The sequence below is a fragment of the Martes martes genome, assembly GCF_963455335.1.
Source record: "Martes martes genome assembly, chromosome: 15".
Lineage (NCBI taxonomy): Eukaryota > Metazoa > Chordata > Mammalia > Carnivora > Mustelidae > Martes > Martes martes.
The window spans coordinates 51706500-51731181 of NC_137903.1; the positions used below are offsets into that span (position 1 = coordinate 51706500).

The 24682-nt window shown below is 58.5% G+C and overlaps 1 protein-coding gene across 1 annotated transcript in view; it reads right to left on the bottom strand.

The window, feature by feature from the left end:
• The window catches only part of KIAA1614, a gene marked incomplete at its 5' end in the record, with an annotated part of 36566 nt that extends 12625 nt beyond the window's left edge, over nucleotides 1-23941 (bottom strand). Inside the window, 7 exons of the mRNA XM_080824504.1 lie at nucleotides 638-794; nucleotides 2546-4101; nucleotides 10867-11010; nucleotides 20539-20602; nucleotides 21329-22272; nucleotides 23512-23733; nucleotides 23889-23941. Coding sequence (XP_080680630.1) covers nucleotides 638-794; nucleotides 2546-4101; nucleotides 10867-11010; nucleotides 20539-20602; nucleotides 21329-22272; nucleotides 23512-23733; nucleotides 23889-23941 — 3140 coding nt within the window. The remainder of the gene's footprint in view (nucleotides 1-637; nucleotides 795-2545; nucleotides 4102-10866; nucleotides 11011-20538; nucleotides 20603-21328; nucleotides 22273-23511; nucleotides 23734-23888) is intronic.
• Nucleotides 23942-24682: the final 741 nt, after the last annotated feature.

Here is a 24682-nt window from a genome sequence, read left to right on the forward strand (position 1 = left end):
CGGGGAAGGCGGGTGGGCGTGAGCACCGTGTGGATGGTGTGTTTGCCGGAAGAAGGCCTGGGGAAGCCGTTCGGTCAGGGGCCTCTCAGACACCCTAGTGGAGAAGTCGGGGGAAAGCAGGTATACGGGGCGGGGGTTCTGGGGAGCACAGGGCGCTAGAGATGGGGACCTGGCTCTCGGTGTCACCAGGAATGTGGTGTAGTGCAGGAAAGAACGTCAGGGCCACAGCACTGGCTCACCAAGACTTTGGGGACTCGGGGCGAGGACTCAGCCCCTCCGCGTGGAAGGAGAGAATGAATGGAAAGGTGAATGCCAGGCTCGTTTCCAAGCCCTGAGTCAGAAACGAGCGCTCTCAGGCTGCCCTGCCTGGGGAGCACCCCAAGGGTCGGAACTGTCTGCTCAAGTGTGCCGAGCACAGTACCAGGAGCTTGAGGCGTGGGGAGTGAGCAAGCGTGTGCAACACACTCAGAGTGGCGAGGAAAGGAGTCTTACAGCACCACGCCCAGAAGAAGTCTAGGAACCCTCTAAGGATTTTGGAGTAGCGAGGCCAGTCATGCCAGGCAGGGGGGTCTCTTTCTCCACCCAACCCCCTAGCCCCCCAGCTCCCACAGTCCGGGCTCTTGCTCCCATCACTCACCGGGATGACACCTGCCCTCCGGGACTCATCTCTGGCCTCTGCAGACCTCCCTCTGGCTCCCGGCTGGACTCTGGCTCCTCCGAGGCCAGGGAGAGGGTGATGCTCACGGAGCTGACCGTGCCAGCAGCTGTGGGGTCGGGAAAGCCCTGCATTCCTCCTGCAACGACCACAGCCCTCCTGTGTTGCTGAACCGTCCCCGCAGGTCACGGTCATGGGAGGGGACATGCCCAACAAGAGAGGCGGGAGCCGCAGGAGAGCAGCGGAGGCAGTGGTGAGCCCCACACGCAGCAGGACGGGAATGAGGGGCTGTTTACTGCTATAGTTCCCCACCCCCAGCACCACAACTGGTATGCAGCTGGTGATTAATAAGTGTCTGTACGATGAGGGGGCTGCTGGTGAGAAGTCAGGCCCTTCCTATAACAAGAGACATGGTCGGGAACGGGGAACTTCTGCATTCCTGGGACGCAAACCACAGTCTTATTGGTTGTGAGGTCTAACAGCTGTAATGACAGGCACCTTTCTGGAGCACATCTGAGGTGCTCGGCAATGAATTAAACCCTCTACAGAGATGACGTCATGGGTTCCCAGGAGACAGGCTCTCCTAGGACCCCAGGTTACAGAGGAGGAGCCTGGAACATGGAGGGCTGGTGTGGCCTGGCCAGGACCTCCTGGCTAATGAGAGGAGGAGTCCGAGGAGGTGAAGGCCAGGCTCCCCAGAAAGGCCAGCGACTGTAGGACAGGAGCTTCTCAGGAAGTGGCTGGGGGCAGCCAGCAGCCAGCTTAGAGCCCGCCCCACCGAAGAAACCAGACCTTAGAAGAGGGCGGGCGGCAGGCAGCTCAGGGGAGTGCCTGCCTTCTTCAGCAAGGGAAGGAGAGGGGAAATGTCTGTGTCTGTGTGCAGCAGAGGGGGTGGCCAGCACCCCCGGAGGAGGTCACTTGGCCACGACATCTTCAGTAAGGTCAGCCCGGTCTACCAGCTCTCTGCCCTCTTCCACTGTGTTTCCAGGCCCTGGATCCCTCCCAAGCCACACCAACCCCAGGGCTGTCACAGTTCTGGACACGCGAAGGCAAGGCTGTTGGGAGGCAGACCTGTTATCTCTGCCTAAGAGTGAAATGGCTGAGTTGCTCCCCTCAGATCACAGCACCAGGGATCAGAGCCCATGACCGCTGATGCCCAGGATCGGTCCACAATATAAGGACATCTTCCAAGGGCGGTGGTGATGCCCCTCAACCCTTTGTAGCCCTTCCTGCTGAAACCCAGGAGCCTGCCCAGGAGCCTGCCCAGGAGGGCTGCGGGTCTGGGAGGGCTCTGCCCGCTGGCCGCTGTGTCACCAGACGGCGTGTCTGCCTGGCCACAGAAGGTCTCGAGGGCAGGACTCCTGCTGAATTCATTCACTTATGTACTCCCCACAGTGCCTGCTATGATGCCTGGCATGTAACAGGTGTTCCATCAGTGCTGAACGAATGAATGAGGGAATGAATGAAATGAAGATGTTGAAGGAAAGCGCCTCAACCATGTGATTGTAGGCACCAACTGCTCTAAGCAAACAGTAAACCTAGAGCTGTTGCATCATTCCTGCTCTGTTAGTAGTAAAATTCCCTTAAAGTCCAGGCCTCCAGCGCCAGAGTTTGCTGCTTCTGTACACACCTCAGGGTCCCCCGCAGTCGGAGGGAATCACCCCCGCCTCCCTGCCTTCTGCCTCCCCCTACCCACCCAGGAGGTGGCTAATTTGCATCCAGGCTGATGTCGAGTCTTATACCCAACCCACAGACCCCGCGGGTTCTGGAAACACCTGCTACTGCTCTGAAGGGCTCCAAGAGGCTGCCGGGAGTGTGCACAGCTATGCCATCGAGTCAGATGTAAGGTAAGGAAGGGCTCAGAGCGCTTGGCCTGGGGTCTCTGCTTACCGTGGCTGCTGCCGTTCTCCGGGGGCGGCTCCTGGCTGCAGGGGCCCTCCTCAACCTTGCCCTCGAGGCCGGCCCCTCCGGGGGGCTCCTGCAGCCCCGGAGTCCTGCTGTTGTTGCAGTTGTTGGTGGACAGGGCCAGCAGAGGATGCCTGACTGGAGGGCCGCAGGGCTGGGTCTGGGCAGGGGAGAGCTCACAGGTCCTGGGAACTCCACTTCTCGAAGGAGGCAGAGGCGGGTCCACAGGCTCTCCCTGCTCCCCTAGCCTGCGGGGTCTAGCCAGGGCTGCCTTCCTGTGAGACACGGGTGAAGTGGTTTTCCTTGAACATGGAGGGGTTGGCACCCAGCCTTCCGCGGATAAGGAAGAAGTCGCCTTCTGGGCCTGGTGCAGGGCAGAGGGCTCTGCGTGACTCTGTTGCAGGGAGGAAGAAGAGACAGTCTGGAGAGACTCATGGCTTTCTCCATCCTGGGCTTGTCTGCCTGGCACCGAGGACTCCAGCTTCGTGGAAGAGGCCAGGGGATAGGCTGTCCTGCTCAGAGCCCGGGAATCCACAGCGTGGACCCAGTGGTTTCCCGGCCCTGGTCCAGGCGGCCGCTGGGAGCCCAGGGAAGCTTTTTTGGATTCCAGGGCAGGAGGCTTGGCGAAAGCATCTTCTCTGGGAAACCGAGTCCCCTCGGGCAGGTGTCCTCTGCCTTCTTTCACCTCCGCGACGCCCTCCATGTGCTCAACCCCCGGCAGGTAGTGAGGGGCCTGAGGGCTCCCGGGCAGCTCCGATCCGGCCTTCCGGAACCACCTGGAGCCTCCTCGGGGCCTGGAGCCCCGCGGACGGGGGCTGTTGCCGCGGGCCGGGCCCCGAGCCCTGCTGGGCTGCGAGGTCCCAGCCTCCTCGCTGTCGGTCCTGCAGCTGTCGGAGGTGTCCGTGCTGTCCAGCGCGGAGTCCGCCTCCTCGGGGCGCGCCGCGTCTCCGATGTGCGTTTCCCGGATCCACTCGGTGTGGCCCCGCGGCTCGGCAGGGAGGGTCCTGAAGGGGGGGCTCGGGCCCCGAGCGCTGAGGGGCTCCGCCCGCACCCCCGGCCCCCCACCCGCCCCCTCGCGCTCCTGGAGGGCCCTGGGGTCCGCGCCGGGGCGCCGGTCGTCGAGGCAGCTGCCGCAGGCCTGGCACTTCCTGTCGCTGCCCCGCGCGGGCGGCGGCGCGGGGAAGCCCCTCTGCTCCAGCCGCCCCACGAGCCGGCAGAGCGCGCCTTCGCCGGCGTCGGTGCGCGCGAAGCCCCCGCGGACGTAGTGGGCGAGCTCGGGCTTGGAGCGCAGCGGGCCCTGCGCCGCCGTCTGCCCTGCGCCGCCCTGTGCCGGGCGCTGCCGCAGCCGCTCCAGGTAGCGGGACTCGGCGTCGCGGGCCGACTCGTCCTCGAAGCGCACGCGGGAGGGGGAGGCGCCCCGCTTCGGCCACTGCCCGCTGCTGGACTCCCCGCTGGAGGAGTCGCTCGTGTTCCCGTTCTGCGGCGTGTCTCTGCAGGCAAAGGGCATCCTCGCGTCCGGGACTGGGCTTCTCCGGCCTTCTCTGGTGGAGAGACAGGGGGAGACGGGTCACAGGCAGGAGACCCGGAGGAAGGTACCCGGGGGTACAGCTCCGTGATAACCGCAATTCCAAAGTTACCCCACGTAGGTTCCGAGTGGCTTCCAAGCCCGTCCCGATCCTGAGACTCAGCACTGAACAATACCAATAGGCGCTTCTTTACTTTTGGCTTTCCTTCTGGAGCCTGGCGCAGCCTGATTCGAGATGAAGCATTATATAGGAACAGGGGATGTACAGAAGGATGACAGCAAAATCCTCGTAGTGGGGTGTGCGTGTGTGTGTGTGCATGTGTGCACGTGTGTGTGCGCGCGTGCGTGTGTGCATGCACACTTAGGAGGCGAGCCTGGCATTCATGGGCATCGGGTAGGGATGAACTCTCCCAATGCTGTATTTGCTATAAAGCTTTAATGGGAAAGCGAATTATAAATCTCTACAGAGCATGGGGTGACCTGAAGTCAGGGTTTCTAAGCATTCTTGCTCCCACAGGTGCCCACTCAGGGTTCCTAACCATCTTGCTCAGACAAAATTTAGACAGAATACTACCAATGTTTCTCCTTGGACTCTGCATCTTGTCTGTTCCAGCACCCACCTACCTGCCCTCCTCAGCCCCTTCCCCACACTCTGAAAAGCTGTGAGGACAAAGACTGTGCTAGGAAGAGTCATCCTGTCACCGGCCTTTGCTCCGGGAGACACTGTGCTGGTGGTCAAGTCCTGCTCCGTTCAAGAAAGCACTACATAAATCTCACACCAGGACCCCCCGGAGCCGAGAACCTGAGTTTCCAGGCATTTCCTCTCAAAGGCTGCCTAAGGAAGGACTAAACGTTCCCTTCCTTTCCCCTGCAGTGGCGTCGCTGTCAATGCACTGCTCGGTGTTTGACATTCACACCATTTTTCTCATCTACCACTTCTCTATCACTCACACTGGACTCCCGCCTTTTACCCAGCCTCCTTGCCTCCTGTCTGGTGGTCCTTCTGGAGCACAGCCTTGTCACACTGTCCCCCAAGGGGGCACAGGATTCAGCTCCCAGTCTTTGTGGTAAAAACACCGTGCCTCTACCTTCTGCAATGTTTTTCTCCCCAGCTCTGCCCCCCATCAACCACTCTAAAGGGCCCCCAAGCTTCCTACCTCTTCCCCATCATGCAGCCCGCTTGCCCCATTTCCTGGGTATTTTGGGAGGGGGTTCTTTTTTCTTAACCTGCCTGCGTCAGAATCCTATGTGTTACATGTTACCTGCTGTATCGACATCCCATGTGTGATGGTTACTTTCATGCGTCTACTTGATGGGTACCACGGTGCCCAGCTACTTGGTGAAACAGTCTTCTGGATGTTTTGGGGGAGACATTTTTTGGGTAGGTTAAATTTAGGTGGGTGGACTTTGCACTTGATCTTAGCCAAAAGGCCGAGAAGCGATAGGTGGGTGGACTTTGAATAAAGCTGATTACCATCCACGATGTGGCTGACTTCATCCAACCCACTGGAGGCCTGAACAGCACAGATACGGATCTTCCTGGAGCAAGAAGGAATTCTGCCAGTAGACTAAATGCCTTTAGATTGGAGTCGCTACTCTGCCCTGAGTCTGAAGCCTGCCAGCCTACCCTGCAGATTTTGGACTTATCATGCCTCCACGATCACATGAGTCAATTTCTTAAGACAAATCTCAGTCCCTCTCTCTCTCTCTCCATACACACACACACACACACACACACACACACCCCTGTTGGTTCTTCCTCTGAAGAAACCTGACTAATGCACCGTGATCGTATCTCCTCCTCTGAACACCTGCACCACCTGCCCCACTCATTTGTCATCACAGACTCCCAGGATGTTAGTGCTGGAAGGCTCTTCCGTGGCCACATGGTCCGGCCTCATTCCTAGAAAGAAGAGGCCACACAGGACCAGCTCCCAGGCTGACGGGCACCTGAGCGGCTGTAAAGGCAAGCTGTGGGTATGTTTTCTCCCTCAGACAGGGCCACAAAAATAGAACTAGACCCTGACTGAGCTGGTGGTCTAGTCCCGCGTGGAGACAGGAGCATGCATTTTGGAGACCTGCTACTTCTTTCCAATTGCTTAGAAGTGTGCCCACATACGCAATTATCTATACTGGTGTAGTCCATGTGTTATGTTACTGTTTTTAGTCCTCAAAGTGTCTCCGAAGCCTAACATTACCTTCCTCTGGCCCCCTTACCCCCCACCTCCCCCAGCAGAGAAGTAGACTCTTCTCCAGTAGCATTGTGTACAGAGAGCAACTGGCTCAAGCTGCCTGGAGACGCCAGCAACTTATTATAATGAAATGTCTGTGGGCGATTAGCGGATTTACTAATCCTTCCCCTAACTGGATGCTCCAGTGACTCTGCAAGAAGGATGCCAATGCTTTCATATAGGCTGCCTTAATGTGAGTTTCTCCTTCACCAAGCTTACAGCTACCCAACAGAAGGACTACTCCGATACACAATTGAAAGGAAAGGAGTTCAGAAAGCAGCGGGAAGAAACCATACACACTTCACGATTACTGTTAAGGCATGCCAGCCAGTGGGGAGAGCGGCCCAGACGCAGACACAGCATCCACCGGCCTGGGCAGGCTGTCCGTCCCAGCTGTCCTTTCTGTCTGAATAAATGGCATTGCCTGTGTGGCTCAGGTGAACGTGACCGGTGCCCTGGGGGTGTCACTGGCCATCCCTAGCCACCCCTGCCTCTGTGTCTTGACAGCAAAGCCACTGGCTGACCTCCCAGTCCTGATGGGTTGGAATGGTCTGGATGGCTGAGGGGGTCCAATATGGTGTATAAAGGCTACCACCCTTGGGAATCCGGGGATGGGCTATGAGGTCAGAATGACATTGCTCAAGACTGAGTCTCTGCAAATCTCCATGGGAGCCAGCTACAGCTGGGAGCTTAGGGCCCTCCCTCACCCGGGCCACGTCAGGCAGACTACCGGCTCAAACCTTGGAGCCCAGGCCTCTGATCCCACAGGCCTGCTGGTCACTTAACTGGGAATGCTGAGCGGGCAGAGGAAAGTGACAGCCAGGGTCCTGCCTGCCACACTAAGTGGGGGGGATGGGGGGGGGACGAACACTTCCTAAATCGTGCAGCTTCAAGTGCCACAGGGCAAGCACAGGGGCCTCCCCGGAGGTCGTGGCTAGGTGTTGGCTAAATATTTCCCTGCCCTGGGATGGGCCCTGGAGGCCTACATACCGGCTGCTAATCCTGACTCCAGTATTTTCTGTCAATGAGCACTGCTCCAGGAGGAAATTTTTTTTTTTTTAAAACTACTGTCAAGCAAGTGGGTCTGCCTGCTTTGAAGCCTGAGCGGAACCTTTGCTTAAAAGCTCTGCTTGGAGGAATTCTGCAGAGTTGTCCGTCCTCCTGTTGTTGGAGCTCACACTCAGCCAGGCCCTATTTACCCACTGCGCACAGCAGCCGCAATGCCTATGGGCCACGATACTTCCAGGGACCCATGAAGATGTTTCAATTTCAAGTCAGAAGAAAACAGACTTTAAAGTCTAAGAAAACATTCTAATATGTAATACCTTTAAAGCAGCATGGTCGTAAACTGTAACTTTTAACTTTTCTTATGGAGGAAGGCAGACAAGGTGAGAGTGCCTCGGGACCCCCTAAAGTCGTAATGTGGGTCTGCATTCAGAGAGGGGTTTGCGGCTGAGATGTGAAGTTCTTCGCTAGGATCGCCCCCTGGTGAGGGTGGGTCAGGGTCTCCCTTCCTGTCTCCGCATGGCCAGGGAGGTCCCTGGGATCCCTGAGCTGGGGACCGTTCTCTGTTGGTGCCTGTGAAGCCCCTGGATCCCCGAGCTCTGGCCCCTGAGGACCCCACCTGCACCTGTGTCTCTTCCACTGCTCAGGATCTGAGGGGTCGCCGTCCATGCGGGGGTTTCTGGGTCAGCTCTCCAGAGCCCTCTTGCCCAGGAAGGGAAGGCTCTGGTCAGAGAATCCGCATCCCGTCCCCATCCCCCCGGAACAAGAGGCGAGCAGAAGCCCTTTCTGGAGGCCCACTTCCTGTAACAGTGCGTTTCCAACCACACGATCCACGCAACCCACACATGCTCTACAGTCTTTACGGAGCCACGACCTGACACAGGACAAGAGCTCTCGTGGTGCAACCCCTCCCGGGCCCTGCATCTTTCTGGCATGTTCTGCCCTCCTGGTATTAGAAATAGCAACCTCAGTGTGCCTGTGCCCCAAATGGCAAAAGCCTGTGTTTCCAGGAGCTACTGGGTTTCTACACTGATTTGCTTCCAGAAAAGGCAGCTCCTGCCACCTCTTCACCTGCTGGAAAAGCCTGTCTGTTCGGGCCTGCCCCAGCCACCTCCAGCCGGACCGAGGACAGAGGAGGCTTTCTGGAGACTGCCCCCACTCTCCCATCCGTCTTTCACTGAACTGCTCTTTGGAAGGAGCGATGCCTCTGGGCCCAGGGCGGGGGAGGGTACGGGGGCGCTCGTGCGTCTGACTCAGGCCTGGGGCCCGTGTGGCATCTCCGTGTGAACTCAGCATGGCTCTCCAGGGTGATCTGACAAGCATAACCTTTAGAAGCATCTGCAGCAAGCCATCTGGCGTTGATTTTTCAGCTACCCCCTCTGAGGATTCACCAGTGCTGCCAAGTCGAAGTAATTCTTTTCTGGACACGGCAGCTGTTAAAGTGGGTCACCTTGCATTTCCATAGCATTTCGATGGCCGGGGGACAGCCTGACGAAAGGGAACGTACTTTAAGGTCAGTGACTGGGATTGTTATGAGCTGCTCAGGGGATCTGGGGAACAGAAGGTGTCCAACAGGACCGCCATACAATCATGTCTGTTTTGCAAATCATCCTCTTGACTGTTTTGTGGCAATGAAACCCAGCCCAAGGATCTATAGAAAGTGGAACGGAGGGCTCTGTGAAACTCTAAGGCTCTGGGCGCCATATACATGCAGAGGAGAATAGTTTGGATGCTCCCAAGAAGCCATGCCCATTCCCAGCTAGTGTCCTCCAAGCAGAGGGTGACAAGACACAGACACAGAAATAAAAGGGTAGCTTGCTTGCCAGGTTAGGAGCCCCTCCTAGGTGTTACAGTGACACTGAACCCAGAGGCAGGCCTCAGCCCTCTGCACATGCTGGAGTCATCTCAGCGGTGCCACGACCTTCCATGAGCAGGCTCAGTGCTCCCCATCAAAGAGCATATGGTCCAGTTCCACTGAGAATCCCCGCTCCCGCTAGTACCACGTGATGGAAACCAGCACAGCCAGCATGCCCATCATGGTGACCAAAGCACAGGCTTTGTCAACAGCGCAGACGTCCTGCTTTGGGGCTGGCCCGGTGTGGCACAGGCTGGCAGCTCCGAGTCAGGCCCACCCAGGTGCACCGGCTCGGGTGTGTGAACTCCATGTGTAAATGGTTCCTGGAGGGGCACAGTACATGGAACGGCACGATGACAGGATCAAGGTCACCCAAGGAGTGGTCACCTAGGTGAAGTGCTGGTCTGAATGTCCTTGAACTTGTTCATGTCCAGTCGGCTCACCCCCAACCCATGACCCTAGCATCGTGAAAGCAGGGTAATGCCCAATTTGGCCATTCTGACCTCTCTGCTCCTCTACAGATCCCGTATCCAACTGCCTGATAAGTAAGTCCAGGGCGAGGTCCACGGGCAGCCCCCTCCAAAGCCCGACCCTGCACCTAGACTTCACCCCCAGGCTGAGGCGCCACCAAACCTCCAGATATCCAGTCAGACCCTGGGCTTCACCTGGGATGCTTCCCTGCCTCACACTTCCCACGTCCAGTTAACTCAAGGGCTACAGGTGTGAGAGAACACTCACACAGAGACCACTCTGCGCTGGGCTCAGTTCTACACACCTGACACGTGGGACTTCATGTAACCCTCACAACAACCCCGTAAGATGGGCGTTGTGACAATTCCCACCGTGCAGATGACAAAACTGAGGCACGGAGGCTTCCCTAATGGCATACAGCCAGTATGAACCCACTGGTCTGGTTCCAGAGTCTCAACCCGTCTCCCTTCTCTGCTGCCTCAGTAAACCTGCCTGCTTCTGGCTCTTGGCAATGCCTTGTCTCCGCAGCCTCCTCCCCGTCCCATCTCACCAGGACCACAGCGCAGCGCGCTCACTGCCCCGGGCCCCTGGATCAGAGCCAGAACAGCTTTACTAAGATGCACGTGTGGTCATGCTCTCTACCTGCTACAGATCCTGGAGATTTCTTCCACACTGTTCAGCATGACTTCCACGACGCGCTTCTACCGAGCTCTCTGGCCTTCGAGCCACTCTCTCTATCCCCCATGAGCATAGTACTTCTGCTCAGGGTCTCTGCCCTGGGATGCTCACCCCAGCCCCCAGCATGTGTCCAGTGAAGGTCTACACCTCCGTCAAGCCCCGCCTTCGCATCCCCAGCCTCTCGAGCCTCTACTCTCCTTTCCAGGTGGAGGTACGGGTTTCCTGCCCTGCACACCTGTCTCGCTTCTACGCCACAGCGCACAGACTTGTACTAACCCGTGTGCCTGTCTTTCTCCCTGGACACCGTGACATTTGTCCCCCTAGGGAGCTTGGATTATGTCACTCACCTTTGACGACTTGATGTTTGACACTCGACACCCAGTCAAGGTGCGTTGACAGACTAAATGATTCAGATCGAGTCCCTGACATGGGAACCACACACGCAGACAGAGGGAGGAGTGAGCGGCAGCCTTTCGGCCAGATCCTACCTCTCCTCCCTGCCACAGCCCTCCTCGGCCAGCCTGGCCGGGGCCCCACTCACCGGCCACCCTGGGCAACGGCGGGCACGATCTCATGGCTGGCACGGAGGGGCCGCGTCCGGGCCTTCATGCGGGCTTGCTGCAGCAGATGCTTGGCTTCCTCATGCCTGGGGCTCAGCACAGACTCCGGCTTGGGACCAAAGGTCCTGCAGGGTGACACACGGGCCAGAGCAGGCGGGGGAGGGATTAGAAGGAAATAACAGGGATTAGAAGGGCTTTCACAGTATTGAGCTCGGCTGTGCCAGAAAATGCCCTGCATGTGCAGCCTTCCTTGTCCAGCTCCTGCACAGAGGGTGCCGGCCCGGGGCCTGGGGTCCTGGGCCTAGGGTCTGGGTGATGGCCCTGAGCATCTCTGGACATGGCTGGGAAGCTGGCCCGCCTTGGACATCTGCTCAGGGACCGGACGCAGAGATCCCAGGAGGATCTAAGAAGGGCAGGAAAATCTCCAGATTATTCTATTGTTCCTTCCCTGGGCAGGCAACGGGAGTTATCCGGGAGGACGGGGGAAGGGCCTGGCATTGTTGGACTGGGCCCGTGCCCAGCCAGATGGTCTTTACACACATCACCTCCCTCTCTCCTTCTGCCTCTCTTTGCACCCACACGTACCCATGCAAGCCCCCACCACAGACGCGAGGAGTCAGGCCTCAGCCCGTCGCATTCTGCTCCTTGGGGGGGATGACATTTCTGTAAATCTTGGTGCTTGCTTGCCTCAGTCCCCATCCAAACCCGTCAGGCATCCGCTCAGGGCTGAGAGAAGTTAAGCTGGACCCACGCCAAGTCAGCCAATGGCTCGATTTTCATCATAACGGTCCTCTACCAGCCCTCCCCACCTACCAGATGTGCGGCCTCCCGGGCCGGTCCAGAGCCACAGTCCAGAGCTGTGGCCCTCTTTCAAAGCTGTCTGGCAGACGGTGACATACAGCCCACACCAGGGTACAGAATAACGGCAGCCCCACAACCTCCCACTGACAAGCCATTTCTCTCCGCCGAGCTCTCTTTCCCCAGCCAGGCTGGCCCAGGGCAGGTGTGCTCTCTGCTTGACAGATGAGGACGTTCTGCGGCAGACACGAACATTTGGCACACGGCTCAAGGTCGAACATCAGTGGAGAGCAAAGCAGACGGTCGCCACCCCCCTGCCTCCAGTCTCCTTCCCACACCCTCTGTCATCTCCTTCCTCCCGTCCCTGGGTCCCGGGGCAGGCTGGGAGGGCTTGTGGCTGGAGTCACACTCTTTGACGTGACTTCAGCATCCCCCGCGGCTGCCCCTTGTCCTCACTGTCACAGACGCTGGGCTGTCCTCACCAGGGAGGGTCCACTAAAAGAGGACCCAGGCAGGTAGAGGCTCAGCCAGGCTCAGATCCCAGATGAAAGCCCCCCAAATCCCGTGTCTCGCCCACCGCATGGGTGACCCCAAGAAAGGGGCCTGACTGGGAGAAGGCAGCAAGCAGTTTCCTGGATGACAGAGGACAGATGTGAAATGGCATAACTCTGGGGCCTCCCTGGGACATCCTTGGACAAGCTCGGGCAGTCTGTGGTTCTTTCTTTTTCTCTTTTCTTGCCTATTCTTTTCTCTTCTTGCTTGCTTGCGTCTCTTTCTTTGTTGCTCATGCTTTGCACCTAACCTTGCTTTGGGGCCCAAGGGAAGAAAAAAAAAAAAAAAAGAACTGCTAGAATAAAGGCACCATCTGTGCATACGAACCCTGGCAAGGCCCAGGCACAGTTTTGGAACGAGGAGGGTTTACTGGAGGGACGTGAAAGTGAATCTCCAGGCCTGCGGCCCCGTGAAGCCTCCTTTGGCAGGGGAGACCTTGCTCTGCACGACTTCCCAGGCAGGCGGCCCCTCCGACGTGCTGCTGAGAGCAGCTGTGCTCCCTGGGGCTCCTGCTCCGACAGCAGAGATAATGAGGTTACCAGCCCGAGAGACGCCCCTGCAGCCGCGGGCCGCTGGCTGCCCGCCCACACGCCCCGAGCCTTCCGGTGACAGCTGTGCTTCCCCGGCTGTCGGAGGGCATTTGTCACAAGACCTGGTGGGCAGGCAGGAGGGCCCCCAGGCAGCTGGCCAGATGCTGCAGGACCGGCCTTGCCCCCAGGTTTTTAAGCCATTTTCCAGCTTTGTTGCTTCCTTTCTGCTCCCTCGACTTGGAGCTGTTAATTCTTTTTTTTTTTTTCTTCATCAGCTGCCCTGCTTTGGTTCCTGGCAGACAAAGCTGCTTTCTCCACTGATTGGAAAAGTAAGGCTTTTTAGGCTCCTGAAGGCATCCGTGCAGTGACAAGCTGAGCCGGGAGGGGGGTGGCAGCCCCCTTCACAGATGGCACTCAAGGTCAGCAGGACAGGCACTCCTGGCCCTGGCCAGCCCCTTGGAGGGGGAAAGGGCTCCTTCTCGCGGGAGGTGGGGGCCAACGGCTGCAGTGTGGGGGGACGTTGAGCCTCTCCCAGCCCAACTACCCGCCCTGGAACCTTCGCTGCCTCTTGTCCGTCTGCCCCAGGGGTGCCGGCCCTGCCAGCCTGACAGGTCCAGACTCTTCCATCCGAGCGAGGCTTTCCTGTCTAGTCTGGCCCTGGCCTCTGCCCAGGGCATGCAGCCCTAGAGCCAACCCCTTCCCATCACAGTCTACACCCCGCCATCTCAGCTCCCACATTTGTGGAAATTTCCTGGAAGGGCTGGGGCCGTCAGTGCACGGCTGCGCGGAGCAATTCCATCTCAGAACAGACAGCGTCGCTACTCTCCCGAAAGCTTCGCCTGTCTGGGACTCATCCGCTCAGCGGGTAGGGCACAGGGATAACATGGCTGAGCACTGTTCCTCCCTGGGCCTTAGTCCCCCCGTCTGCAAACAGTGGGAGTTGGACAGCTGCAGAGACTCACGCTGCTACCCTGGGAGCCCAGGTCTTGGCCAGGTGGTCTGGTGGACCCCCATGGGCTGGGGTGGGGGATTTTGAGGTCCTCTCCCTGGGGGGGTTCACATCACAGAGCTTTAGTTACCAAGGAGCAACAACACCTCCAAGGAACTAATTGTTGGGGCGCCTGCGTGGCTCAGTCGGTTAAGCATCTATCTGCCTTTGGCTCAGGTCATGATGGGGTTGAGCCCTGTGACAGGTTCCCTGATCAGTGAGGAGCCTGCTTCTCCCTCTCCCTCTGCATCACCACCTCCCACTCTGTCCACGTTCTCTCTCGCAAATAAATAAATAAAATCTTCTTTCTTTCTTTTTTTAAAGGAACTAATTGTTGGGGACAGCTGGAGTACCACAGGAGTACTCTGGCCATTCCCTCTGTCCCTCCAACCACCAGTGTTCCAAGCTGATTGCAAGGACAAGGGTGGCCTGTGCCCCCGTCTGGTCTCTCCCTCTAAGCCAGGCTTAGCTCTGACCTCAGCTCCCCTAATGGCCAGACAGGTGGAGATCGCCAGTCAGGACAGCTACCTCGCCTCTCCTAGCCAAGGAGGGAGGTCCACAGGACAGAGTAGGCTCTTTCTACAGCCATCATAATCCTGGATTAAAATAATAAGCTCCAGCAAGCCTGGGTCTTTGATCCCAGGAACACGAATTAGGGAAATAATTTGGACTATAAAGAGATCTGACATTTCCTAGATTCCAGGATCCATAGGCAAAGGGGAAATGTATCACATACAGGATGTATATAAACCTTCTTGCCTGGCATTTGTTCCATCTTTGTATTCGATAAAGCTTTTAGATGACCGAGGGCCGAGCTCTCCTTCTGTCACACTGTTGCAGTTTCCCCGAGTGAGGGGAAGAGAAACAGCGGGCCTGAAATTGAGTCCTGACTCCATGTGGCCTGACGGTGGGATGCTATCCTGGGGACATTAACATTGGTGCCTTCCCCTTCGAGGGCGGCAGGACACGGCCAGGCTGGAGCAGAGCACAGGTTCCAAGTGTGGTTCTGGAGCAGCCTAACCAGGTCCTAATTCTGGGCTGCCCCTTACAAGTGGGTCACCCTGGCAGGTTACTCTGGGGTTAAGCCTCAGTTTCTTCATCTGCTAACTAAGGGCTCTGCTGAGAAGAGAGACTGAGCTCCTTTTAAAAGGAGCCGGCTACTGGGGTAAGTTTCAATCAGGTTAGCATTCACTACTCCTACTGCTGATATGATTAGGGTTATTTATTTTAAGTTACTCTCTCCTTAGGAACAAAGGATGGAATCCCTAACCGTGAACTGAAATCCCGAAGAGATGACCTTGTCCTCGTCTGCAAGGGGAAGGTACGCTTGGAAGGGAACCTGTTCTGAAACTCAAGAAGGCTTGGTGGTTTTGCTCTGGACCACTCTTGAGAGGGCTCACCGAGAAGGCGATGCCCGTCGAATGGGGAGCCCGAGGAGACTGGTAGCAGAGGGCAGCTGCTGCCCAGAGAATTAACAGGCAACTTCTCACCAGAGAAGGAAGAGCGGGCGTCCTTAAGAATGGTTGCTGTCTCACTGAACACCTTGGAAAGGATCTGGGTGGAGGCGAACAGAGCTTCCTTAAGATGCCAACTTCTTACTTGGGGAGAGTAGGGCGGCTGGCTTTGTTTTTGCCATCTTGAAGGCTAACAAATTCCCTAGGGGGCGGCCCCTCTGGGCAGCACCGCCTGGCCTCTCTGTGTAGAGCCAGGTGCCCAAGACTGCCCCCGATAGGAGGGAGAGTGGCCGGCTCAACTCCAGAGGCCGGCTGTCTCCAGCTCACAGGTGGTCTAAGGCAAAGCAGCTTTCTGTAGCCTGTGTATTCACAGAGACTGGGACCTTCACGAGGTTTCCATGTGTGGCGCGTGGGCGAGTGTGGTCATGATGTGGCATGAGCGCTCCAGGAGGCACGAGCTGTGCATCAGGGCTTCACGCGTTAGGGTTCTTCCTTCTCCACCCAGCACTTAGAACCCTACATAATCCGGAGCACAGTATCGGAACACTGGTGAGTGGTTTGTCCTTTCTTTTTAGGTGTGCTCTTGGTGGGCTTGGGAGCGCCAAGGGGGCTCTCCTCCAGTTTTCCTTTGTTGTCTGTATATCTGAGTCTGCGGGCAGGATCGGGGGTGGCTGGGGATACGTAGGACAGGCTGTGGCTCTGCCATCCTTCCCCACTCCCTTGCCTTGGGGTATCCTCAGATACCCCTACAGCCTGGAGAATCCTGGGAATGTGCTAGAGTGCCTCTTCTCCCATGCTCACCCCCAGGACTCATCATGCCCCCCAATCGTAGGGGCTCAGAAGATCCAGAACCCGACCAGTCAGCCAGAATGATCTCCAAACCCCTCTCACCAGCTGTGGAGCATGGGTGCCAGGCCACAGGCCACGGCAGCAGCCCTGCAGTCTAAAGACACGGTCGTCGGACAATGCACGGCAGTGGGTGCGGCAGGAGGAAGACAGAGAATGTCAGTCCACTTCTTACTGCCCTACTTAAAATCTCAGTTCCATACCTCTCCGTAAGTGGGGAGCCAGCCTTCCCATCTTGTATCCTGTAGTATCCACGCACCCCGCTTCAGCCTTCTCGAAAGCACTCCTGCAGGCCCCACCACACGGGGCGTCCTGTCCTGTGTCCATCCCACTCCTACCAAGCCCACCTACACTCCTGCCTCCGAGCCTCTGCCATATGTTCTCTGAGGGCCTGTTCCGTGCCGCTGCTTGGCAGGCACAGGGCCCCGGAGATAAGATCGGCACAGTTTTTGCCCCCAAGGAGCTCCAGGAGGAGACCCAGCGGCAGCATCTATGGCCAAAGCTGATATAGGTGAAGACAGCAGTGAGCGCAAAAATGGGCAATTCCCTCTGAAATCATACACAGCCGTCGGTTCACGGGATGCTCTCCGAAAATGCTCGTTAATATGTTAATTTTTAAAAAGCTGGAGATCTAGCAGCTGTGGGCCTGACCCCCTGAGCCACAGGCCGGGCCTCTGAAATCCTTGGGGGATCCCTGCCTGCCTCCCTTTGCACTGGAGTCTATGAGCTGCTTTGGGGCAGGGAGTTTTGACCTCCAGCCATCCCAGCAGGGGCAGAAAACTGGAACCCACTAGGGTATGGGCCGCTGCAGGCTGGGCCTCTGCCTTCTCTTCTCATGAAGAGGTGTGTGCAGGGAACTGGGCTTCCCTCGGGCCTCAGCTTCTGAAATGGGCACGATTCGGCCACAGGGATGGGGGAGATCAACAACCTGGGAATCCTCTGAGTTTCCTTCATCACTAGAGCACAAATAAAACACAACCCCAAAGACCCTCTTCTCTCCATTTTCCCCAAGGCTGAACAATCGCTGCATCCCTGCAGGGCACGGAGGGCGGCCCAAGGTCCTGACGGAGCCGGAGTCGGCCTCAAGGGGGCGCCCTGGCACCTGCCGCTGCCCAACGCCAGTGGCTTTCAGCTCTGATTCCCCTTCCGGCCTGGGCCTGGGGTGAGGATTGCCTTGACTACGCTGGCCCCCTGGCTTCACGAATGTTTTGCACAAACCGGGTTAACTTGGGATCCTAAGGCAATCTGTAATCCTGATCTGCTCTCTCAGCGCCTCCAGATAGGGAAGAGGCCCAGCTGGTCCAGGCCATTTTATCAGTGAGGGTGGGATGCCCACGGGCTGCTAAGCATGGAAGAGGACAGAGCCAGCCTGAGCAGAGCGCCCACCTCACTCTCCTCCCCGCACCTTCTCGGACGGGACCAGGTCCCCCTCAGCCCGTGAACAGGTGGCCGACAGCCCTGGCCCCCACCTGCCCTCTCTGACGTGCCTGCCATGTCCTCCTCTCCCCAAACCAGAACCCCACTCCCCAAATCAACTCAACAGTGCTTGGGAGAGAAACAAGATTAGCCCATGGAGCCTGGCACCTCCTCTTCTTTGCCCTTCCCTGAGAACAGCTCGCCGGCACTGGGGGAGGCAGAAGACCCCCAGATCCCTAACTCGAGGAGCGGCCTGTGGGGCACAGAGAGGACAGCTGGGGCAGTGTGGCATGTGGGTGAGCGCACAGACCGTGGCACCAGGCAGCTCTGCCGGCAAACCCTGGTTCCCACACTTACTAGCTGTATGACCCTGGGCAAGCCATTTAACCTCTCCCCAGAGGGGCCTCCTTGTCAGGGACCAGAAACAACTGCCACAGTTAGTTATTAGGATAAAGTGAGGATGTGGGCAGAGACTTGGCAGAGGCCTGGCACACAACAGGGCTGGGAAAGGGTGGGGCTGGCATGTCTTTCAGAGGGAAGGACAGGCACCGGCACATTCCAGCTCTCTAGGACTCAACCTGCTCAGTAGAGGAGGTTGCCCTGGGGTCAGGGGATGGAGGGCTCCTCTGCATTTGGCTCTTAGCCTTCAGGGTCCCGGGGCACCTCTGGTGTTCCTGCAGCATCTCAGGTGTCCCGCCTGTAAGGCCAGCTGCCTTGGGGACCGCCCCCTAACAGGCCAGCCTGCACCCCCGTCACACCATGACAACCATCTCAGGCTCTGCAGGGACCATCGTTTCTGATCACCATAACAGCTATAGACAATTATAATTAAGTACAGGTTGGATTAATATGGTCAATAGGTATTTGATTGCAATTCTGAAAGACACTGATGCCGGACCGGAGTGCGAGGCCGGACCTTCACTGCGTCACGCCTGCAGAGGAGATCAGACGACTCACTGCCGGAGTCTGTGCTGACCCCCTGAAGGATGGTCACCGAGAAGCACGGCCACTGCGGCAGAACACATCCCTGCCCAGGGCCCTGGGCCCCTCTATACAGACACTAAGTCCCCAGGATGCTGGTCCCATTGGCACTGCTGGATTACAGAGTGGAGAGAAGCAGGCCTTATTTCCAAGGTCTTGGGGGAAGTTCAGCTATAAGGAAAAGGTGTCAGTAAATCCATCCCCCTGAGGGAACAGAGGGAGCCTGCGGTTTCTTAGGGACAACTTCAATTTCTGCCCAGGAGACTCAGGAATAGAACCAATGAGGAGCTCTGTCCAAGGGGGCCTTCAGACAAGGCCGATGTTTCTCTCATCCCTGAACTAGGCACGTTCCCTGGCCCTTGGGCCTGGGTATCTGCTCAGGAGGGGCCTGACTGTGCACCGCAGGTGGGGCACCCCAGAGGCCAAAGTTTTTCCCAGGCCAACTCCATGCCAAGATATACACTGGGCACAGTTCTAGAGCTCACAAAGACAACTTCTTTCTACACATGCGCACACACACACGCCCAACACACATACACACACACATCTGCACACACCTACACACCTTACCCCGGCCCACCTACACCCGATCTGAACCCTCAAATGCTGCAGGTGGCCTGGCGGCTGAAGCAACCGTCCAGAAATCCCCGTCCCGAGGGTTCCACACAAACACCATCGCCGCACAGGGCTGGGGGGGGGGGCGTCCCTTCCTTCCCCACAGTTGAGTTTCTCCTCCTCTAAAATGCATATTCTTAGTACTTATTACCCCAGTTCTCCTTTCAACAGCGAGCTCTGGACAAAACCCCCAGGGGCGACACCCTGCGGGGGGGGGGGGCACACCATGGGGCGGGGGGGTGGTGGTGTGAGAAGTGGCACGCCAGAGCAGGGGCAGGAGGAGGAGGCCCCACCTCACAGGACTCGAGGTTCGTCTGCCCCAGCTGCCTCCTCTGTGGCTCCCCAGGGAAGGAGGAGGGGATGGGGAGGAGGACAGCGGGTCACTGAGGACCAGTCCCTTCTGCAGTCACACTCCTCCATATGGTGCCCCGGCTACGTGGGGACCTGGCAGAGGGGAGTCAATGATGCTTCCAAGTCATACACAATGAGCAACAAAGGAGTCAGAAAGGCCCCTCTCCACCAGGCCCTTGGCCAAGGCCACAGCAAAGGCCAGTCGCCAACCAAAGGCCAGTCGCCTGAGCTGGGGCAGCCTCAATTTGTGAGTGGGGGGCCTCTTCCATATTTTCTGGAAGGCAGGTCAATGGAAGTGGAATTTATGCAGGGAGTGGCCTGGGAATGAAGCAGCAACAATGCTGACCTCTGCCCGCCACAGAAGCCGGGAGACCCTCACCAAGGGACGTCACTGCACAGCCGGAGACACAGAGCCCAGTGAGCCCAGAGCCAGGAGCTCACTGAAGACGGAGGCCAGCCTCTGAACAGGCACTAGGGGCAGCCGCTCAGCACCACCGAGCCCACATCCTGCCAGGACATGACACTCTGGAGTGTGGCCCCACTGTCCCGACCACCCAGTGCACAGTTGCCCGGGGACGCTGGGGGCAGGGTTGCAGCACACACCTGTGGGATGTCAAAGGTGAGGTCGGAGGAGGCGAACCCCTTTACAGAGGCAGCAGCTCCCTGGCTGGGGAAGGAGCTGTGGGGGGAAAGCTTTGCAATCTGTGGACTTGCCCTAAGGATTTTCACAACCATTGTCTCTGATGGCCCCACCACAGTCCTGGGAAGGAAGCCAGACAGTTGCTATGTGGGCCGACTTAAAGATCAAGAGACCGAGCCCAGGGCCGGGAAAGGACGCCCAGGGACATAAAGCGGGTCATTGGTAGTGCTCTGACACTGCGTCCTGCGCCCAGTGGTTTTGCTCGAGTAGTGGCCAGACACCCATGGGGACTGAGGGGGACGGACAGCGTCTATGGGATCTCAGATATGAGGACCTACAGTGGCCCACTGTCACCAGTCTGCTGGTGTGGGGTCCTGCCTGCCCCTGGCTTTCCTGAGCCCTCCCACTCTCCTGGTGCTGGACGAACGAGGGGGAGCCCAGCGAGGATGAAGGGAGAGGATGCGTGCACCCTGGGCTCTCACCTGCTCTGGTCTGAGTCCTGGAGGGAGATGCCTGAGTCCCAGTCCACGTCCCCTGCTGGCCGCTCTAGGACACAGAACAGAAGCAGAGATCAGGGCGGAGCCAGAAACCGGCTCTCAGCTGCCACTTCATGAACACGGAGAAGAAACTTTTCTCCAGGAGTGGCTTACTCCTGAGATAAACTCAACTCTACTCTGGGTCTCAGCCGAGGAAGCGGAGGCACAGCCTGTCACGGTGACCGCTGGTGAGCACTGCCATGGGCCAAGGGGACTGTGTGGTCCTGTCAGGCGTGGGTGAGGAATGGACTTTTGGAGTGGCCGGAAGGACATGTAAGAAGGCTCTCTCTGGCCTGAACAGTTACACATCCCAGCAGAGCGGCTGCCTGACAGAATGCCTGCACCTTCTGGGGGGGGGGGGGGGTCCTCCGCCAGGAGGCAATAAGGTCCACTGGGGCTGGGGACAAGTCATCGGAGGAAAGTCCAGGAAGCCCCTCTGGAAAGGGCTGTAAGCCACAGGGAAGAAATCACGGTCGCCTCCAGCCCAAGCTCAGAGGGTAGCCTCCAACTGGTCTGGGGGCTCACGGGGGTCTTCAGCAGGCAGGCTAGCTGGGAGGTGGTAAGGAGTCTGTGTCAAAGCCCAGAATAAGAGGACATCTTGTGGAACGAGGTGGCCGGCGGCTGTGCTCTTCTCCCTTTCCTGCCGCACCCCCCCACGCGTACCCTCTTGCCCCTCGTCTCCTCCCGGACTCCCTCCTTTTGCCCCCGCCACCCAGGCCTACAGAGTGAGCCTCACCTGGTGGGTGTCTGTCCCAGGACGGAGTCCAGGCTGGGATTCCCACCCTGGGCGGGCCTTGACCCCCAACATTTAACATCTCTTGCAGCAGAAGGCGGTTCCTCTCCACCTGGTCAGACAGGGATAAGGCACTGCCCCCGGTGCCCAGAGCCCCCAGCTCTGCAGCTCGCCAGAGCCCCCCAAGCAGGGCTGGCCTGGGAACAAAGTCCTCCTCGCAGGTCACAGACAAGCTGTCCAGGTCTCCGCCTGTACCTAGACCATCCTGCAGGGCGTATGACCTTCCTTTCCTCAGGTTGGACATGTGGGCAACCTTGTTACAAGGCCCAGGGCCCCCCGGTCGGCCCGGGGTGACTCTGTGAACAGGGCTCTCTTGAAAAGAGCCAGGCCCTGGCGGCAGACTCCTCTCATTGTCCGGCAAGGCCTGTACTGCTTCTGGAGGCCACGGGCTCCTCCCGTTCCAGCACTCCAGCCCAGGAGAAGGTGGCCTGGGAGGTCTGGGACCCCCATTCTGGGCAGGTTCCTCCTTGTTGATACCGCTGTCCAGCTGCCCAACGGGCAGATTCTGAGTAGGGAGGACCTCCTCCGCACCGGGCAAGGAAGACCGCTCCGACAGAATCGCAGGTGCGCCCACCTTGACTCGCCTGCATTTGGGTTTCTTGGATGGCCGCTCATGAGAAGTGAGGCAGGGACTCACCCCCTGTTTGCCTGCTGACATTTTCTCCTTCAAGGCCCTCACTTTGGACTCCAGCACAGAGGGGCCTTGGAGCTGCATGCCCCATGCCCTGCCATGCTGGGGTGCCATCAGGCTGGGGCTTCTGTCTTCCAGAGAGCAGGACCAGGGTCTTGGAAGGTGTCCATTATGCAGCTGTGGCTCACGGCCACTTCTCTCCACAGCTGAGGTCATCTCCATGGAGCTGGCTGTTCTGTTCCCTATTTGGGTCCCCCTGGAGGAGAAAACAGAGAGAGCTCCTGAGACCCAGCATGTGGCTAGTAGCTCTAACAACCTCCTGGGTCCCCAAAGTGCCTTGGTATCGAGCCCTGTGCAGATGCGAACAACCCGGGGACAGAACTTTGAAAAGTGCAAATCACTAGATGGCACAAATAAGTTATTGGGTTTTTTTTTTTTCCCAATTCTGAGCAGTGTTCTAGTTTTTCTATTCCCATTTTACAGATAGGGCACAATGAAGCTTCAAACAACAGCCAAATGTGGACCAGAGTGACAACAGGGGCCAGATTTCCCAATCCCTGGCCCCCATCTTTGCTGACAGGCGGTCTCAGGGTAGGATGTCAGATCTGCTACAAAGCTAACAGGCTCCTCCCTTTTTAAGGGGAACCAGAAGGGATGAGGGACTTCGGGAAGATACCACACAGGATCTGACTTCCTGGTCGAAGGTGCCTCCCTGTGTATAAGCCACAGGACAGTAGCACGGGGCTGTGCTCCGAGGGTGGCCATGACCAGTCACCGGCTCCTAGCCACATCTGCTCTGTGCCAGGCAGGCCTGCAAGAGCTTTCAAACACCCTCTCTCAAATGATCCTCACACACTCTGCCAGAAGGGGATTATCTTCCTCACTTTCACAGACAGAGAAACTGAGGCACACAGAGATCTGGTCACACGGGCTGAAAGGAGGCTGGATTTGGAATGCAAATCTCCTTCTAAGGCCAGGGCTCTTTACAGCACTCAGCGATGGGGTGATTATTAACCTTCCCCCCAGCTCTCCTTATTCTGTCGATGAGAATATCCAGGCTCCTTAGTGGCAGAGCTGAAGTCAGTGTCTTCACAGAGAGTGAAAGTGAGCACGGGATTTTACTCAACAAGTGGTTCCGTGCACTAATATTTACCCCACTCGCCGAGAAAATGCTCCTTAAACACCGTACATTTAGATAGGTCTCATTTGAAGTAAACTACAAGTATAAAAATTCATATTTACATGAATTACAAATTAGGAGTGAGTTTTTCACTTCGGATAGGAACTAAAGTTCACCACAGGATTCTCTGACATGGCAGGTCCCTCCACCGTCGTTCACTACAATTCGATGTATACGTGTTTCTGGAATGTACGTGGTTCAAAAGGCACAATACGCACATAGTGCAAATGTCACATCAGCCTTAAGCCTGCAAAGCGTAAGGAGTATCTTCAGGAGGGCGAGATGGTTTCCTCTACCAGCTGGTCTAGAATTTACCGACTTTCTCTTCGCAGCCCGGCCACCGAATCCTCTCCTCTCAAGTTCAGTTCAGAAAGCAGGGCATTCGGGGCGATGCCAGTGAGAGGAAAAGAACTTCCCGACGGGCCGGCCCTGGAACCGCACCGCCGGAGCCCGGGAGCACGCGAGCCTTGCACAGGGCTCCCCGGGGCACGGGCAGCCCGAGCGGCGGAGCCCGGGGTCGCCTCCGACTCCCACAGGCTGACGCGGGAAGGACGCGCAGGGCGGCGTCCACGAGCCCCGGCCCGCCCGAGGCCGGGCTCCCCCTCCCCGCCTCCCCTCCGCTCCCCGAGGACACCCCCCCCCCCGCCCCCCGCCGCCCCGGCCGGCCCGGCGCCTCGCTCCCGCGTACTCACTGGGGGCCGCCGCCCGCGGGCCGGGCCGCCGCCGCCTCGGGCACCGCCTCCATCCCGCCGCGGCCCTCCTCCGGCCCTGCGGCCTGCGCTCCGGCCGCGCGGTGGGGTGCGGGCCGCCGGCTGCCTGCGGGTCCGCGGGGGGAAGCGGGCGCGGCCCGGGCTGGCAGGCAGCGGCATGGGCTCTGCCAGCGCCGGGAGAGGCCGAGCCCGGCGCGCCCCGGGCCGGGAGCGGAGAGAGGGAGCGCGGAGGGCAGAAAGGCGGAGCAGCGGAAGGGGCTGGAGGAGCGGGGCCGGGCCCCCACCCCGGCCTCCGCCGCCCTCCGCTCCCTCCTGCTCCCGGCGCGGGCGGCCGCAGGCTGCCCCGTCCCGGGGAAAAGAGGACGAGCGGGGCCGGGGCGCAGGCGCGGGGACCGAGGGGGCTCGCGGCGCTCGGAGGACCCCGCGGGACCGACCCCCTTCGCGCGGGGCTGGCCCGGCGAGGCTTCGGGGCGCGCGCGGCGTGGGACCCGGCAGCCCGCGAGCCACGGCTAGGAAACGCGGCGTTCCTGCCCGGCTCCGCGGGAGTGCGGGTAACTCTACCCCCGGCGCTGGGGAGGAGGCTCGGCTGTCCGGGTGGAAGCTAAGGAATGCCCTTTGTTTAGACAACTTTTCCGGAGAACTCGGGCCCTTCTCTCCGAGGTGCCCTTGTCTCAGAGGTCAAGGTCATTCGTTTCTGCCTTTCAGAGGCGCGAGGGTACCCGGAGTGGAGGCGGGTTTCCTCATCCTGCCCTGCCAGTGGGAGAGCCTGGTACCTG